This window comes from Nycticebus coucang, chromosome 10 (assembly GCF_027406575.1).
Source record: "Nycticebus coucang isolate mNycCou1 chromosome 10, mNycCou1.pri, whole genome shotgun sequence".
Lineage (NCBI taxonomy): Eukaryota > Metazoa > Chordata > Mammalia > Primates > Lorisidae > Nycticebus > Nycticebus coucang.
The window spans coordinates 13,064,558-13,082,540 of NC_069789.1; the positions used below are offsets into that span (position 1 = coordinate 13,064,558).

Sequence of the window (17,983 nt, forward strand, 5' to 3'; positions counted from 1 at the left end):
GTACTGATTCCAACATGTGGTGCATGTCGGTCTATGAACATTAGTTCAACTTAAGGAGGTGGTCAGTGTAGGTAGGTGGTAAACTCTGGAAGTTCTGCTGTATGTGCATTCAGAGGGGAGGGGAGATACGGATAGATACACAGTTTATATGTTAAGTTGATCCCTATATTTCACCCACCTGAAAAACTGTATCCATGAGGAGAACTGACATTCAGAATCTAAAGGCATGGTAGATTCTCTTTTAAACAAAATTCAATCACATTCACTAAATTGTATTTCCTAAGGTAGGAAAAAGTGCATATATGTTTGACATGATTTTCTGTAGGAGTTCTTCTGCTTCTCCACAAGGACTAAGGTTAAAGAGGCCAGGGAACGATGTGTCACAATCCTAGGAAGGAGATTATTTGATTAAGGGTTAAAGTTCCCTCTCAGCTGACCCATTTAGGATGCAGAAGGTTAGGGGTTATCGGTTATTCCAAACAAGAATGCCAAGCTGTCTCTATTCCACCGCCCCAGACTTTGCAAAGGACTTTTCTGGAATACAGTTACTGTGATGATTTAGTACTCCAGTATAAGAGGTTATTAAAATGAACCCCTTTCTGCCTTTGGAGTGGCCCTACAACACAAAAGGCTTGAAGAATTCCCCCATTCTAAAGTGCTGGCCGGGCACGGTGGCTCATGCCTGTAATACTGGCACTTTGGGAGGCCAAGGTGGGTAGATTGCTTGAGTTCAGGAGTTTGAGACCAGCCTGAGCAAGACCCAGTCTCAACTAAAAATAGAAAAAATTAGCCAGACATTGTAGCATGTGCCTATAATCCTAGCTACTCACGAAGCAGAGGCAGAAAGATTGCTTAAGCCCAAGAGTTTGAGGTTGCTGTGAGCTATGATGCCATAGCACTCCACTCAGGGTGACAGAGTGAGACTCTGGCTCAAAAAAGTGCAGTGCTGGACAGCCCATGCAGGAGGATGTGTGTAGGCACAAGGAACCAGTAAGGCAGGCATTAGCCCACTCTTATTTTCAAACTACCTAAGAGAAGGCAACAAGTTCATTAGGAACTGGAAGAGAACCTTCATGAGCACTTTCTTAGAATTTTCATGGTGGTCGAGGAGCCATGATTTTTTTCCCACTTTCTTCCATCTAAGGAGCACTGATAGAGAGAAACTGAGGCTGTCCAGTCCTCCGCAGCAGTCCACTTCCAGAATTTTGTGGGGCAAAGATGCATACATATTTCCAGAGGCCAGACACTAGACTCTGAGTAGAGGAGCCAGACTCAGTCATCTTGGGAAGGGTCCTATGGGAAAAGACTGTATGTATTGTGTTGGGGACTTTAAGGAGGGGCAGAGAAGAAGACCCCAGTAGTCACCTGATGAAAGCATTGCCCCATCAAGGGAGTTGTGCAAGAAAGACATCAGGGGCCTAAGGTTCTCTAGAGAACCCACATATCCCCTTTGAAAAACACAGCATTTAAAATTTGCTGTAATCAGAGGGCACCAACATTAGATGACAACTTTATCAATCAAAATATCTTTTCCTTGCAATTCCAAAGGGGCCTAGAACATCTGCAGGTAGGGAATCAAAGAAATTGGAGAAGCTAAACTTCCTCCCCATCCCTGCGGTCACCGAAGTTCTCTGGGCCTTGAAGCAGGCTCTATTTTGGAGGGCGGAAAAGTAAGTTTTACATGAATTTTAACTTTATAATATCATAATGTTCTGGACTTGTATTACCTGAAGTGATCAGAAAAGTGTCAGAACCTACCAAAATTTCACCTAAGGGCAGGAAGGAGCAGATTAAAATAATACATTTTAAATGAGTAGGAAGAACTAGTAAGCTTAATTTTTCATTCTGAGACCAGTTCATTCAAAAATTGGTTACATCAGATTACTTCTCCTATTCTGAGAGAGTGAGACACAGGCACAATTTGCATATGCCTTTTAAAAAAATTGTGGTAAGATACACATAACACAAAATTTTACCTTTTAAACATTTTTAAGTGTACAGTTTGGTAGAATTAAATACATTTACAATGTTGCACAACCAACACCACCATCCACTTCCAGAATTTTTTTTTGTTATTCCAAACGTTATACCCACATTTGTCGTAGTTCATTTGTGTTGCTATAAAGGAGTATTTCAGTGTGAATAACTTTTTTTTACATTTTGCTTTCAATTGTCTTAGTTTGAAGTTTCTTTTTAAATTTTCTTTTTTTCCCTTTTATTTATTTATTTATTCATTTTTTTATTGAGAAAGAGTCTCACTTTGTGGCCCTCAGTAGAGTGCTGTGCATTGCAGCTCACAGCAAACTCCTACTCTAGAGTTTCTCTTGCCTCAGCCTCCCAAGTAGCTGGCTGGGACTACAGGTGCCTGCCACAATGCCCAGCTTTTTTTTTTATTTTTTTATTTTTATTTTTGTAGAGACAGGGGTCTCCCTCTGGCTCAGGCTGGTCTGGAACCTCTGAACTCAGGGCAATCTATCCGCTTTGGCCTCCCAGAGTGCTAGGACTATAGGCATGAGCCACCATGCCTGGCCCAGGTGGATAATTTTTAAAGAAACAAGGTTTATTTAAAGTACAGTTCTGCAGGCTGTACAAGAAGCACAGTGTCAGCATCTGAATCTGGTGCGAGCCTCAGGAAGCTCCATTCATGGTGGAAAGCAAGGGGCAGCAGGAGTGTCCAGCTCACACGGTGAGAGGGAAGGCACTAGGAGAGATGGAGAGGCCAGGCTCTTTTCAACAACCAGTTATTCTTAGAACTAAAAGTGAGAAATCATATACATGGTATCATTGCTTGATTCTGTCAAATTCAATAAATTTCATAGTATGGTAAAAATAATTGTATCAAAATTCTTAAAACAATTGAGCCCAGGAGCTCAAGGCTGTAGTGAGCTATGAAGGCACCATGGTATTCCAGCTTAGGCAACAGAGTGAGACTCTGTCTCTCTAAAAGAAAGAAACACACAAACAAACAACGATCTTAAACATTTGTTAAAAGCCTCTTATTTCTTTACATTCACCACTATTATTCGTCTTGCACAGGCATTGCCCTGGATTTGACTCTGATTAATAAAGTCCTTTTATTTAAATGGCCAAGGCCTTGTATGATTTGGCTGTTCTCCACTCACCCACCTCTCTGTCCATTTCCTAATCCTCATTCTCACTTCCTTGTTTTTCCTCCAGCATGCACAGTCCCACTATCTGTAACCACCTTGTCTAAATAATAACGCCTTCCCTCCTTTTCCCCTATTCTTTGTCTGCCTTGTATTTCTTTATAACACTTGTTAGCTGCTGACACACTACATATGTACTTGTTTGGTTTGCATATTATCTCCCAACACCATCAGAAGGTAAGGTTTATGAGGGCAGAGACTTAGCACCAAAGAATGAATGAATACTTCAGAAAAAAATATAGTGGGTCCTTCTTTATTCATTCATTCAATTAATATTTATTAAGACCTTAGGGTAGACAAGGCGCTAGGCTGAAAACACGGTAGGCATTAAACATATATAACTTGTTAATTAATTGTACAAATCTAAAATAAAATTTAAAATTTTTAAAAAGGGGTGGGTGGACTAGGTAGTCTCATAGGCAGCAAGTCCAGATCAGAAGCGTTAAAGGAAAAATCAAGCTTTGGCAGAACACTCTGCCTCTCAACTATTACTCAGTGCACCAGGGTGGCCCAGCTGATTAGCTTCTATCTCCAGGGAATTTGGAATGGAGATTGATTGAAGCTAGTCATTCCTTGCTGCTCTTTTGAACAGAGGTGGAAGGGTCAAACACCCTCATGGAGAGCAATTATTTCAGTCTCCCAGAACCCTGTGAAGTCAGCAGTGCCTAGGCCGGCCTGCAGGTGTGGCTCAGGACTGCTGTGCGTGTTACTCTTCAGTGACAGAGGAGGCAGAAGCTGCCCTTGCAGAGCGTGATGACGTCCACAACCTATATTTGACTTGTACTATATTTTCTTCACTACTGGAGAAAAGGCCCAGTGGAAAATGTGTGCGGTTCTAAATATAGCACTTACCTTTCTATACCTGCTAGATTTAGGTTGAAGCTTTGCGGGCACAACCCAGGCAGTCACTCCCAGTGAAGGACTCCAGCAGGCCCCAGTTCACAGGGTAGATCTTCGGAGTAGAACAGGAGGGATGATGTTGGGGTCCAATCTGGGGCTTAACCTCAGGCCCTCTAGAACCTCATTTCCTTTCCTATCCTACATTCTCTGAGGGTGGCAGATACTTTTGTAAGCCCTTGGACGTGTCCTCTAGCCCTCGGGTAGTTAGGTAGGCACTTATCAGTTTAGCTTATTTCTTCCTCAGTTTTTCTGCTTGTAAGACTACTCCAAGCTTTTCAATGTTTTGTTTTCTCTTGTTTATATCAAGTGTATGAGGCAGGGTGGGGGCCTCAGACCAGTGGATTGCTGGATCTCAGGAGTGAGACCCTCCTGAGCACAAGCGAGACCCTGGCTCTACTAGAAATAGCCTGGTGTTGCTGTGGAGGCCTGTAGTCCCAGCTACTCGGGAGGCTGAGGCAAGAGGATTGCCTGAGCCCATGAGTTTGAGGTTGCTGTGAACTATAACACCAGGGCTCTCTACCGGGGGTAACAGAGTGGGACTTTGTCTCAAAAAAAAAAAAAAAAGAAAAGGGCGGCACCTGTGGCTCAAGGAGTAGGGTGCCGGTCCCATATGCCGGAGGTGGTGGGCTCAAACCCACCCCTGGCCAAAAAACACAAAAAAAATAAAAAGAAAAGAAAAGAAAAAGAAAAAATGAGGCAGAGTGGGCCTAGTAGGCCGGTAGTGGGTTATGACAGTTTCCTGGGAAGGGAGAAACCCAGGGTAGTGTCCTTCATCCAACCCACCTTCTTGTCAGCCTGTCTTAGGCGCAGATGCTCAGAAATATTTATGAATGAATGAAGGCAGGAGTGAGCTAGGGCATGGGTGAATGTACACTGCTTTCAAGCAGGGTGAGAGGAAAGGGGGGCCTAGGCGCCTTTCTGGTTGTTGCCTCCGCGGGCGCGCGCCCACGCTCGCCTGCAGAGGGGTCTTCTGCTAGAGTCCGAGGAGAGCGAGGGCACGAGAGCGCGCCCCCGAAGCTCCGCCCCTTCCCGGGGCGCGCTGGGGGCGGGACAGAGGCGAGGACGTGCCGGCGGGGAGGGGCGGGGCTTCGAGGCGCGGCCGGCGGAAGGGGCGGGCGAAGGCGGTGGCGGCGCGGCAGCGCGGGCACGGCGCGCACAATGGCTAGAGCCGGCGGCGGGGCCGGAGCCCCACCCAGTGCCGAGCGCGCCGCGAGCCGCGCCGCACGCTGAGCGCCTCCTCCCGCCGAGCGCGCCGGCGCCGGGCCATGTACTCGGGGAACCGCAGCGGCGGCCAGGGCTTCTGGGAGGGCGGCGGGGCCGCGGGCGCTGAGGAGCCGACCCCGGAGGGGACGCTGAGCCCGGCGCCGCTCTTCAGCCCGAGCGCCTACGAGCGCCTGGCGCTGCTGCTGGGCTCTATCGGTCTGCTGGGCGTCGCCAACAACCTGCTGGTGCTGGTCCTCTACTACAAGTTCCCTCGGCTCCGCACTCCCACTCACCTCTTCCTGGTCAACGTCAGCCTCAGCGACCTGCTGGTGTCCCTCTTCGGGGTCACCTTTACCTTCGTGTCCTGCCTGAGGAACGGCTGGGTGTGGGACACCGTGGGCTGCGTGTGGGACGGGTTTAGCAGCAGCCTTTTCGGTGAGTTGGGTTCGGAGGAGGAAGCGTCCTCCTCTCCTCTGCAAACTTCTTCCCTGCCTCGCCACCCCAGTGTTTCCTCCCGCCCGCCACCCAGCCTCCCCTGCACTCCCGTGCTGGCTCCCTCTCGCCCTTCCGCCACGGTCCTGCACCGGCCTGGTGTCCTCTAGCCCTTTCGGCGCTGCTCGACCCCTAGCTGCATGGCGTGCCGCCTTCTTCATCTCCACCACCCTGCGCTGCCTGGCTCGGTTCTTGGGCGCCTTTCCCCTCCCCATGCTGATCCCACACCCCACCCGTCTTCAGTCCCAGCTCCCTTTTAGATGCCAGTCCCCGGGTAACTCTCCCGCCACGGCAAGCTCATCTCCTTCCTTCTCATTTTTCTGTTTTCACCTCCCGATGTAATTCAACAGGACAAAGCACAAGGGCTCTTACACTTGGAGGAAAGAGACGAGGGCCTGCAGAGTCGAGAGAGTCCAAGAAAAAAGTGATTAGCTGGTGAAAGTTACAGGGGGAAATGCGATTTGGTTTATATACCACTGTCTCCTAAAATGATAGATGGAGACCTAAACTAGCAATGTGTAGATTTTTTTTCTCATTAGCAGTTGTAAACCTTGGAATGTTTTCTAGGGAGTGAGATAGTTTCATTCAGGTCCTCAGAATGTAAATTGGTATGTGCCCTATAAGCTGTTTTTACTGTATTTTTCTCCTTGTACATAGGTTCCATCACATCATAATCTCAGAAGAGATTACAAATGGCTCCAAGAATCCCATATTAGGAGAACAATTACTATAGGTAATTAGTGTGCAGCTAGTAGATTTCATTAAAATAAAACTTTGAATATTCATTGATGATTTATTTCTTAGATACTCATAATCATCAAGGAAGACATAAGTCTCACTGAGCCTTGACATTTTGAAGGATGATTAATAGCCTAGCATATCATTGAAGATGTAAATTTTTTTTCTAAGCTTGAGAAAGAAATTTTTGTGCTCTGGTCATTTGTACAAAGATTTGAAATAGAAATGTGTATTTCTGAGGTGTTAAAGTTCTGTTTTTCAATTCTGAAATCTGTTGATATTTTATTATTCCTTTTATTCTGGTAGGTTTTGGAGAACACATCTTTGTAGCATTATCCAAAATATTTTATAATTGAGCAACCTCCTATGCTATAACAGACCCAAATATAATGTTTGTAATGATTCACTTTTTTGATGTTTTGGAGAAAATCAGAAAATGCCTTGGAAATCATGATTTATTTGGTTGCCACAGGAATAATTATAATTGCTTTAGAATATTCTCTCCACCTCCTAGCCCCCAGTAAGCATTGCTCTGAAAATTTTATTTGTACAAAGATTTGAAACTTGGGGAGGGGACTGTAAGTGTATGTAGGTTGTGATACAGATGGCTATAATATTAACCTAGCAGGCAATGTCTTAGGCAGGGCTAAGCTTTAAGAAAGTTGATTCAAGCCCAGTTCTAAAGTATTGTCAATAATGCTCCCTAGGGTGGGTGACAGGTGTTTGTCCATGGACATCAAAGTTCTTATTTTCATGAAATACCTTTTCTGTGCTGGAAAATTCTATTTCTGTGCCTGGGAGTTTGAAATATATTCTTTATGTAAGTACTAGCATCCATCCTGTTCCTTACCTCTACACTCTGCTGACCCCACCCTTTTGAGTCTCCTATTCTCTTACCTCTTTTTTTTTTCTCTTTCACCATCCCTTCTGGGTTCCCATCCCAATCAGAATTGCCTTTCAAAATTTATTTACTATTTTATCTTAGGGCTATTTAGTTAGTGCTTTCAACCTTGGCTTTATCCCTATTTTTAAAGTAGAGGTGGAAATTCTGGGCTAAGAAACTCAGAGACTGAGGATAAGTCAGTAGGAAGGTTACGATGGAGGTTAAAAAGTTATTCACAAAGATAAAGAATTTCTTAGCCTGGAGCAAATTCCAGGGTTTATGCTTCTAGATTGTTAGGGTTAAGGATTAAGAAAAGGATGGTGAAGCCGGGCATGCAAACCTGAAATCCTAATCCTAGCACTCTAGGAGGCTGAGGCAGGTCCATTGCTTGAGCTCAGTAGTTGGGAGACAAGCCTGAGCAAGAGTGAGACCTTGTCTCTACTAAAAATGGAAAAAAGAGCCAAGTGTCATGGCGGGCACCTGTAGTCCCAGCTATTAGGCAGGCTGAGGCAAGAGGAGGTTTTGAGCCTAAGAGAGTGAGGTTACTGTGAACTAAGATGACGCTGTGCACTCTGCCCAGAGTGACTGAGTGTGATTGTCTCAAAAAAAAGGTGGGGGGAGGGTACTTCCCCATTGCTATCCCAATTCTTCTAAGCAATGAGCAAACAAACATCCAATGTTGGAGCATGAAGGGGGAGGAAATAAAAATAAAGCTGGAAGTAGCTGTTTGTTCCAGAGGTTTTGGGAGAGTCTTCCCTATCTAGCAGAAAGAGCCTTGGCCTGGCCCCACTGAAGTGGGTCCTGCTCTTGATGTTGTAACTAATGCATTCTGTGGGCTTTCCTTAGTTGCTTAATCTTTCCAGCTGTCAGTTTTCATACCTCTATTACTGGGTAGTTGAGTTTAATGTGCTTTAAGGTTATCCAACTTACTTTGTATTCTGATGACACCTTTGATAGCTGTAGTTTAGAATGTGCCTACGCATAGCATTTATGGCCTGTGTCCTCGGTTCTTATCCTCTCCTCCCCAGCTCTATCCCCTTCTAAGCCAAGAAGAAGCATTTGCTATGGTTGTGCCTCTCCAAGTACCATCATAGATTCTGTCTCGCCCTTCACACCCTGCCGGAAGAAAGCAAAATAAGTAATTCAGACATACTTATATTTATACATGAGTAGGCCAGGCAACTGATTCATTCTGTGTCGAGTTCCTGGCTTCTCAGGGAATGCTAAAAATGAGTGCATTCCCTGATACTCTTGAGGCAGAGGCTTTGACCAGACAGGACTATTAGTATTGCCGTTCCAATTATGAATGGAAGTTAGGTCAATTGAATGCCTTGTTTTACCAATATCCAGATAGTCATCTTGGCCTAGACCAGTGGTTCTCAACATTCCTAATGCCTTAATGTATTTTCATTGTTATAAAGGGGTTGCGACCCACAGGTGGAGAACTGCTGGCCTAGACAGCTACTTTGTACTAATTAGATTTCAGTAGATTTAACAGTAGTGAAAATCAGAACTCAAAGAACTCTCACTTTTACTGTGCAATGATGAAAGCAAGTTTAGCTGTGAGGTTTGTTTAGTGCTTTGGCCTAAAGACTCCAGGTGAGTATGCGCTTCAGCCCTTTGCTGTCATACCTTTGGCTACACCTGTCGTCACATAATGTTCTGCACATGGAATATAAACAGCATTATGCTGAAAGTTAACAGGAAAGCTTTTCTTCACTACCCCTTCAAAAATAAGAATAGCAAACAACATGTGGGTCTTGGCAGAGGATATTTAGACCTTTTTCTTGGGACATAGAGGTTGCAGATACAGTCTGACAAAATGTAAACATTATCCTATTCAAATGTTAGAAGTAAATGTTTTTGTGTTAAAATATCTTAATGTGAAACCAGGACTTTTCCTTTTTAACTTTTATAAAACTGTACATATGATAAAGTACTTTATATGGACATTCATATAAGATTTGTTATAGGTTTTTCTCCTTAATAGGCCTATTCTTTTATGTACCTAAATATTTTTAAATGCCAGTTGTTTTGCTGAATTAATCCTTTTATAGTAATCTGGTTAACTCAACAGAAATAGTCTCATTGTTGTTACTACCATGAGATCCTATCGGTGGTTGGGGCTTGGAAATGTCTTCTATGTGGCTATTCTGGAATCAGCCACAGACTGTCTTGGCCACAGCAATATTTCTAAACTTGGCAGTATGCACATATTAATAGTCTGTTTCCATAAACATAATGGAGTAACACTTTTCGTTTAAGCTCATTGTTGTTCTGTATAGTTTTATTCAAATGTTTTCTTAAAATCAAAAGAGAATTGTATCATGTTAAGTCTTTATTTTTGTGAGACATTGTTATGTTAATTCTTTATTACTATATTACCTGATTTTGTAGGAGTTATATCTCTTGTTCATTTTCAAGAAATTAGAAAATATGTGAGAAAGCATTTAATGATTTACTTTAGTAGAGGTTTATATCCAAATAACCAATAGGGCTCCAATGGATTGTAATTGCTGTTGCATGAAATTACTTTTATATTATTCACAGTTGTACTCTTTTCTTGAATTTTCTTCTTTCAGAGAAGAGTTCCAGTCACAAGTGCATGTATGATGCATTTTGATATTACTGCTAAAATGAAATGCAGAAATGAAACCGCTCGTCCATTTTGGTATTCTCAGATGTGATTAGATGTACTTTCTCATGTTTTTATGCTACTGACGTATAAGAAAAAAACTTTAAAGAAAAAACTTTAAAAAGGGTGACAGTTAAGCAGCTAGGACCTGCAACGTCAGTGCTTCTGGGATGAACTGGAACATCACAAGGAGACATTTTATGACATTGTAATCATACCTCAGCTTAGAGTCACACACATTTCCTTTCTCGGCAGTTGTCACCAGACACTTCTAGGATGGCGGACAGTCTACCCACAGACTTCGATGTGGTTATAATAGGGACAGGTTTGCCTGAATCTATCCTTGCAGCTGCGTGTTCAAGAAGTGGTCAGAGGGTCCTGCATATTGATTCAAGAAGTTACTATGGAGGAAACTGGGCTAGTTTCAGCTTTTCAGGATTACTGGGCTGGTTGAAGGAGTATCAGCAAAACAGTGAGGTCGTAGAGGAAAGTACTGCTACGTGGCAGGAGCTCATCCAGGAAACAGAAGACGCCATCATTCTTCGCAAGAAGGATGCAACCATTCAACACATGGAAGTTTTCTGTTATGCCAGTCAGGATATGGAGGAGAATGTTGAAGAGATTGGTGCTCTGCAGAAAAATCCTTCCTCAGTGGCATCTAGTACCTGTCCTGAATTTCGGGATTCTGCATGCTTGCCTGAAGAAGAACACTCATCTTATTTTACGGGCCATGAGGTGTCGGCCAAACACCCTCAGAAAAGTGATACAGAGATTCCACTAGAAGTAAGTGGTGAACAGGAGTCCCTAGAGAACGAAAAGTGCAGTGGAGCTGAAACTTGTGTACATGCTGTTTCAGGTGGAGATAAAGATGAAAACAAACCTACGGTAGAAGAAAGTACTGAGCAGCCAAAGAGAAATAGGATTACTTACTCTCAAATAGTTAAAGAAGGCAGGAGGTTTAATATTGATTTGGTATCAAAGCTGCTATATTCTCAAGGATTGCTCATTGATCTTTTGATCAAGTCAAATGTTAGCCGTTATGCAGAATTTAAAAACGTCACTAGGATTCTTGCATTTCAAGAAGGAAAGGTAGAACAGGTGCCTTGTTCCCGAGCAGATGTCTTTAATAGCAGAGAACTCACCATGGTTGAAAAGAGGATGCTAATGAAATTCCTCACATTTTGTTTAGACTATGAACAGCATCCTGATGAGTACCAAGCTTTTGAGCAATGTCTGTTTTCAGAGTACTTAAAGACTAAAAAATTAACTCCCAGCCTCCAACATTTTATATTGCACTCAATTGCAATGACATCAGAATCGTCTTGCACTACAATAGATGGCCTTAAAGCAACTAAAAACTTCCTTCAGTGTCTTGGACGGTTTGGTAACACTCCCTTTTTATTTCCTTTGTATGGTCAAGGAGAAATTCCCCAGTGTTTCTGCAGGATGTGTGCAGTTTTTGGTGGAATTTATTGTCTACGCCATAAAGTACGATGCTTTGTGGTTGACAAAGAATCAGGAAGATGTAAAGCAATTATAGATCACTTTGGTCAAAGAATAAACGCTAAATATTTTATCGTAGAGGATAGTTACCTTTCTGAGGACACGTGCTCTAACGTGCAGTATAAGCAGATCTCTAGGGCAGTGCTCATTACAGATCGGTCTGTGCTAAAGGCAGATTCGGATCAGCAGATTTCCATTTTGATAGTGCCGCCAACACAACCAGGAAATTGTGCTGTTCGGGTCACAGAATTATGTTCTTCAACCATGACATGCATGAAGGGCACCTATCTGGTACATCTGACATGTTCATCTTCTAAAACAGCAAGAGAAGATTTAGAATGGGTGGTGAAGAAATTATTCACCCCGTATGCTGAAACAGAAATAGACAAGGAAGAACTTACAAAGCCAAGAGTTTTATGGGCTCTTTATTTTAATATGAGAGATTCTTCAGAAATCAGCAGAAGCTCATATAATGGGTTACCTTCCAATGTTTGTGTCTGCTCTGGGCCTGACGGTGGACTGGGAAATGAGCATGCGGTTAAGCAAGCAGAAACACTTTTCCATGAGCTCTTTCCAAGTGAGGAATTCTGCCCCCCACCTCCAAACCCAGAGGACATTATCTTCGATGGTGATGATAAGCAGTCAGATACTCCTGGGACCAGTAATGTAATAAAGGCCAAACCAGAATCCTCTGAGGAAAGCAAAAACCTGGAAAGCCCAGAGAAGCACCTTCAAAATTAGAAAAGAACAAACTGGAACTGCTTGCTACTTTGGGCCTTCATCCTGGCATCTGGATTTTCTCATTTAAAGGACGATTTCCCTCAGGAGCAAATGGAAGTGGTTGTACGATGAATTCTATGCAGATGTTGTCTTTAGCTCTCTTTGAGACATCCAGTGTTAGATGTCTTTGCTAACTTATCAGTGACTGATGTGTTGGTTATTGGACACTTTGTTTCAAAATGGGCTCCATGATCCAGAATCTTAAAACAGAATTAGCTTTATTTTAGTATTGGACATATATGTGTGAGGGTTTCCATATTAGAACCTTTACTTAAAAAAAGGTAATATTGTATCTGCTAATGGTCTTCAGATTTTGTTGTCTCTAGAGCAATTAATAATATCTAAGGAATATTAATTTTGCCGCTATTACAGTTGCTACCACCTCTGAGTAGTGAAATACACACAAACTCTTGGTATTTTATATAAAATATAAACATGTAGACATGGTGGTAGGAATAGCAAATAGTCCAAGTGCCAATATGGTAACATGCATTTCTAGATTAAAAGATTGTTAAGAGGTTAACTTTGCATGATCCCTTATACTTTGTGAAAGTCTGATGTTTATAACACATTTTGCAGTTTGATTTACCTACTTGACCCCTGTAACTGAAGAGGCAGTGACACCACTACGGTCTTGCACTTTTTACAAAGAGTTGGAGTTCAGTTAGTAGTTAAAAATCTCATTTGGGGGAGGTTCATTCCAAAAAAAATCCAAGGGATAAGATTAGATCTGTTAATACTTCAGAAAATCTCTGCAGAGCCCAGCTCTGGCTCCTAAAAGGAAAGAACTTCCTAGGAGTAACTTAGGCCAAAGGAAAAATAAAGTGCCCCAGGGAAAGATAGTTCAGAATGATTGTTTTCCTAAGGAGAAACTGAGTGAGGCTTTTTAAATCTGGGATTACAGAGGGTTTGAAAACCCTCTGTAAAAAGATTACCCGCTTCTCTCAGGGTGAAACGTTCTTGTTTGGCTCTCCTACTTTAGTTAGTGGCATTAACTACAACTGATGACTGTGAATCAAAAGAGAATTTACAGAACCCTTTGGTTGTGTCCTACCACACAAGTAGAGGTAACAACCTTCATAATCACTTCTGCCTCTTAGTTGTGTTTAGAGGATGGAAACTTTTCTCTTCCAGAACCACCAGAAGTTGTGAAACTGGTTATACTCTAATGGTGAAAATCGGGGGAGCTATGAGAAGTGGTGAACTTCCTTTAGTCTTGTTTCCATTTTCAGAAAGTGATGAAACCCTTTATGACAGCTTTTGCCCTGCACAACATTTATAATGTGCCCTTCATCTTGTGCTTGCTTTTTACAATTTGTCAGTGGCCTTCTGAGGCAGATAGTTTAGCATGCACCTTCAAAGAGGGAACAGAGAAGTGTTAAAGATTTGCTCAGAATCTGGTGTGTTGGGAGAGCCTACATTGGAACCTAGGCTTCTGTGATTCTTAAACTCTTGATCTTTCCCCCGATGTTCACTGTTAGAATAGAGTAGGGACTGTGGGAAAAGGGAAAGGTGCCCATGGAAATCGGTCTAGCATTGCTGGCAAAGAAAAGCAGACAGACACTGGTGTTGGTATTGAATTGGAGAAATGTGAAGATTAGAATTAATAAAATTATTTTACAGCATGGATCACATTGAAGTAGAATTTCACAAAGTAATGCTTTTCAATAACATCTTTTGATTTAAAGATTGAGTTATAAAAAAATACGATTTTTTGATGCCAAACTCTGTTCTCAGTGTTCTCATTGTTGCTCTGCTGAAAGTGAGAACAAGACAAGACAGCTTAAAGTAGGGAAGGTATGTACTGGTATTAATACTGACTTTTTATTTAGTAAAGTGGGAGGATCCTAAAATAGCCCTGTAAAATAGGTCTTAAAAGAAACTTAAGATCAATAAAATGCAGGCGAAGATAATCCAGACCTACTGAAGTTTTCCATTATCACCAGTGATTCATAAGTGAAGAAAGAAACAAAAGTGGTTTTCCTGAATATAATGGAAAAAGAAAAAAAAGTTATCACTGTCTAACGTCCAAAATAAGGTTGGTTTAAAAGCTAATAAAATGAAAATAGTACATTCTTAAATACGAAATAAGTAGGAAATGAGAAGTTATAACCAATGAAAAGCATTTAAAACTTGGGGGGATATAGCAAGTATAATTTTTTTTATAAGTTGGAATTTGACCCTAATAGACTTATTGGTGAACTTTTTCAAATGTTTTAAAGAATAAGTAATATTTATGTATCATGAAATGTAATATGCTTCTAATTACATTTTGAAGCAAATACAGCCTTAATACTAAAAATCAAAACATTTTTAAAAAGGTATCCTTCTCAACAAAGCAAAATGCAAAATAAAATATTGGCAAACACTACAGCCAAATAGAAATGATTTACTGTCATTCAAGATTATAAGGCTGGTGTTCGACAGAATAACCATTAAATAAACATCAAGAAAATGAAAGTAAAAATCCAAAATACTAGGTACAGATAACTTTAAAAAGTCATCATTTGTTTTTGATTTAATTATCTCTGGTAATGATTTCATAGGCTTTTCATAGTTGGATGAGTAGTTACTTAAAACGAAGAAACTAACATTTGGGAAAACATTGGAAACATTTCTCAAGCGAAACTAAACAACGTTAGCATCATTTTCATTTACATATGTTGAAGAAACTTGTCATTGCTAAAAAAAAACCGCACATTCACAAAATGAGGAAGATAGAGCAGCACAAACATTATTTTCTGTTGACGTGGCTTTATCGCTTAACCCTATAATGTACAAATGCTAACAGTAAAAGACTAATTCAGGAAGTTGTAGGTTATACAGTTGAAAAAAAAAAGTCTCTTTTGTAGATCCTAACATTGGCAAACTGCACTTTAAAGTGTTGAGGTATTATAAAGTTACACAACTGTATTGGGATAAATTAAGAAAGATACCTGATTAGAAGAAGGATTAAGGAAGTAAATTTTAAAAATAAACTTTCATGAGATACCCTGCTATAAAGGAAAAGTAGTAAATGGGGAGTCCTCTGAAAACCACATTACTGTGATACTGCAATTTATTCCAGAGGAATTAAAATGTTAAGTTAAAAATAATGACGCCAATAGTGATAGGAACTTCATGGCATTTGACAAGGTAAATCAACAAAGAAAAAGGAAAAATGTGTACTAAATAGGAAAAAGACAAGGTGGAATTTTTAAAAGGCTATCTGTATTACACATGGATAAAGTGCTTAATACTTTTTAAAAAGAAGAGTCATGTGCATACAGCTGTCTACTCTTTCCTAAACAGTTTTATTATAAAGGAATCAGGGATAAATGAGACCATACAAATAAGAAATCAATTCTTAGAATCACATTCAAATTTCCTAATATTAAAGTTGTAAATTGAAACAATTTTGACTTCTTGCTGTTGACAAAATTTTTTAAGTTGTGTCCTCATCCTCATAGCATTATACGTTAGTGCTCGGTTAGGGAACTATTTAGATTATTAAAAAAAGCTCCATAACCTAATTTTTTGACATACCAACTCGCTTTGAGAAGCTTATGTCTAGGAAGATTTTTAAAACTGATTTGTGCAAAAATGTTTTTAGCAATTCCATTCATGTGAGCTTTAAAAAAAAGCCAAACAATTGGGGGATGCATAAGTAAATTTTGATGTATTGCTATTGCTATCGTAGACTGTTATGTAGCCATTAAATAATATTGATATATGTTAAATTGTAAAAAATGGTTAAGTAACTAAAAATGTTAATTAGAACACAAATTATTATGTTTACTGATAATATTTGTGTAAAAATTTAGCTCTACATTGAAAAGTCAGATGGTGATATATATGTAATTAATTACAGTTTAACATTAGGGTTTTTTCTGTAAAATATTGATATGTGCAATAAAAAATTAAAGATTAACTGTAAAGCGGTTTACTGAATTGATAAAATTACTGACTTCCTAAAAACTTCTAAAATCCTTTTTGAAACTAAAATTATGCATTTCTAAATGTTAAAGTCAAAAAATAGCTCTAAAAATATGTGGCAGAAAGTTTTACAAATCTTGGTGGGAAGGAATTTTTGGTGAAGATGAACTGTTGTATCCTTTCTCAGTTGCCCAGCAGTAAGGAATAATAATGGAAATAGTAGCAATGTGTTCCAGGACAGCACCATGAAGATAGCACACGCTAATTAAAGTGTGTTCCTAAATCCAAGAACACATACCATTTGAGACCCTCAAAGGTCAGAGAGATGAAAGATGTGACTAACCCCTGGCCAGAGGTGGTTTGCAGAGAGACTGTACTAAGGTCTCGTGGAACTTGGGTTGTGGGCGGACCCTTCCAGTCTGAGACATCCGAATCAAAATGATGTAATTCAGCAAGCATCTTTTAAACACCTACTGCAGGCTATGAATTGGCATTATTCTGGGGATTAGAAATATAAAAATGGATGGAATATGTTATCTACCAGACTAATACTCTGTTGGAACATTTACCTTAAGGTAAGAAACTTTTTTACCTTAATGAACACTTAAGACATTTTCCTACCCATCACACTCCCCACATCTAACTACCACTACTCCTCTCCCCACAAAAGAAAAAGAAACGAAAGGTGAATCTCTGCCTTGGGTGTATGGCATTCCTTTGAAGGTGCCAAAACTTCATTACATAGTTGAAGGCCAGTGGCTTAAAGGTTAAAGCTGGGTAATTTAACACTTTCTGACAACGTAACACTTTGTGACATCTGTTTCAGCTCACTTTCAGTTAAATTTTTCTCAGCAGGTCCAGAAGCCCAAGGCACTGAGGGTTTAAGGAGTAGGAAGTGTGTAGAAATCAAAATGAGAAGCAGATGGTAAAGTTTCAAGACCAAGAGATTCTGATAAGGATTAATTTTATTTTCCTTCATTTTGGAGGATCAGTGGAAGTCCCTTTGATGTTGCATCGAGGTAGCTACTTCCTCTTTGAAGATTTTCAAATTTTTAGTTCAGTATTTTAACCTTCATTATAAAGAGGTATTTCCAGTATAGTATTTTTTTTTTAATGTACTCACATTTCAACAGCAGGAGATGCTGTACCTCCAGCTTTTTGTGAGGCAGGAACAGCAATACAAGAAGCCGAGTGGTTCAATTGAAAGAATATTGTAACGTGAACATTGGGGCAGCAGTTCTGCAGCATTTGTGGGAGTGCATTTCTCCTGACAGCTACATTTTCTTATGTGAACCTCAGGATAAGTGTGTAAGGTAAGGAAGGGCAGGGATTTATGCCCATTTTATAGATAAGACCTGGAGGAATTAAGTGACTTGTTTGGACTCAGTAAGTATTTGGATCCATGAATAAGAATTAAGGGTGATGCCTGTGGCTCAGTGGGTTGGGCACTGGCCCCATTTACGGAGATGGCGGGTTCAAACCCAGCTCTGGCCAAACTGCAACAAAAAATAGCCAGGCATTGTGGCGGGCCCCTGCTCCGGAGGCTGAGGCAAGAGGATCACTTAAGCCCAAGAGTTGGAGGTTGCTGTGAGCTGTGATGTCATGGCACTACCAAGGGTGACAAAGTAAGACTGTCTCAAAAAAAAAAAAGAATTGAAAGGCTACTGTTTGCTCTGCCTCCATCTCAAGAAAGTCATTTACTGCCTATAAATGTGCATAACACATAAATCACTCTAAAAAGTGGTGGCTTCTAGAATGTACATTAGT

General features: G+C 40.8%; 2 protein-coding genes across 3 annotated transcripts in view; both read left to right on the top strand.

Moving 5' to 3' along the window:
* The first annotated feature begins 5,207 nt into the window (after window positions 1-5,207).
* OPN3 (opsin 3) overlaps window positions 5,208-17,983 on the top strand; it is a 39,217-nt gene continuing 26,441 nt past the window's right edge. Inside the window, exons 1-2 of one of the 2 annotated variants that reach the window (XM_053605726.1) lie at window positions 5,208-5,705; window positions 9,966-10,079. In XM_053605726.1, the coding sequence (XP_053461701.1) occupies window positions 5,333-5,705; window positions 9,966-10,006 (414 nt within the window). In that variant the 5' untranslated portion in view covers window positions 5,208-5,332 and the 3' untranslated portion in view covers window positions 10,007-10,079. Of the gene's footprint in view, window positions 5,706-9,965; window positions 10,080-17,983 lie in introns of those variants that run through there. The other variant, XM_053605725.1, reaches the window with a different exon arrangement.
* On the top strand, window positions 10,274-16,216 carry CHML (CHM like Rab escort protein). The gene has a single exon (XM_053605722.1). The coding sequence runs from the start codon at window positions 10,295-10,297 to the stop codon at window positions 12,260-12,262; it is 1,968 nt and encodes a 655-aa protein (XP_053461697.1). The 5' UTR covers window positions 10,274-10,294; the 3' UTR covers window positions 12,263-16,216.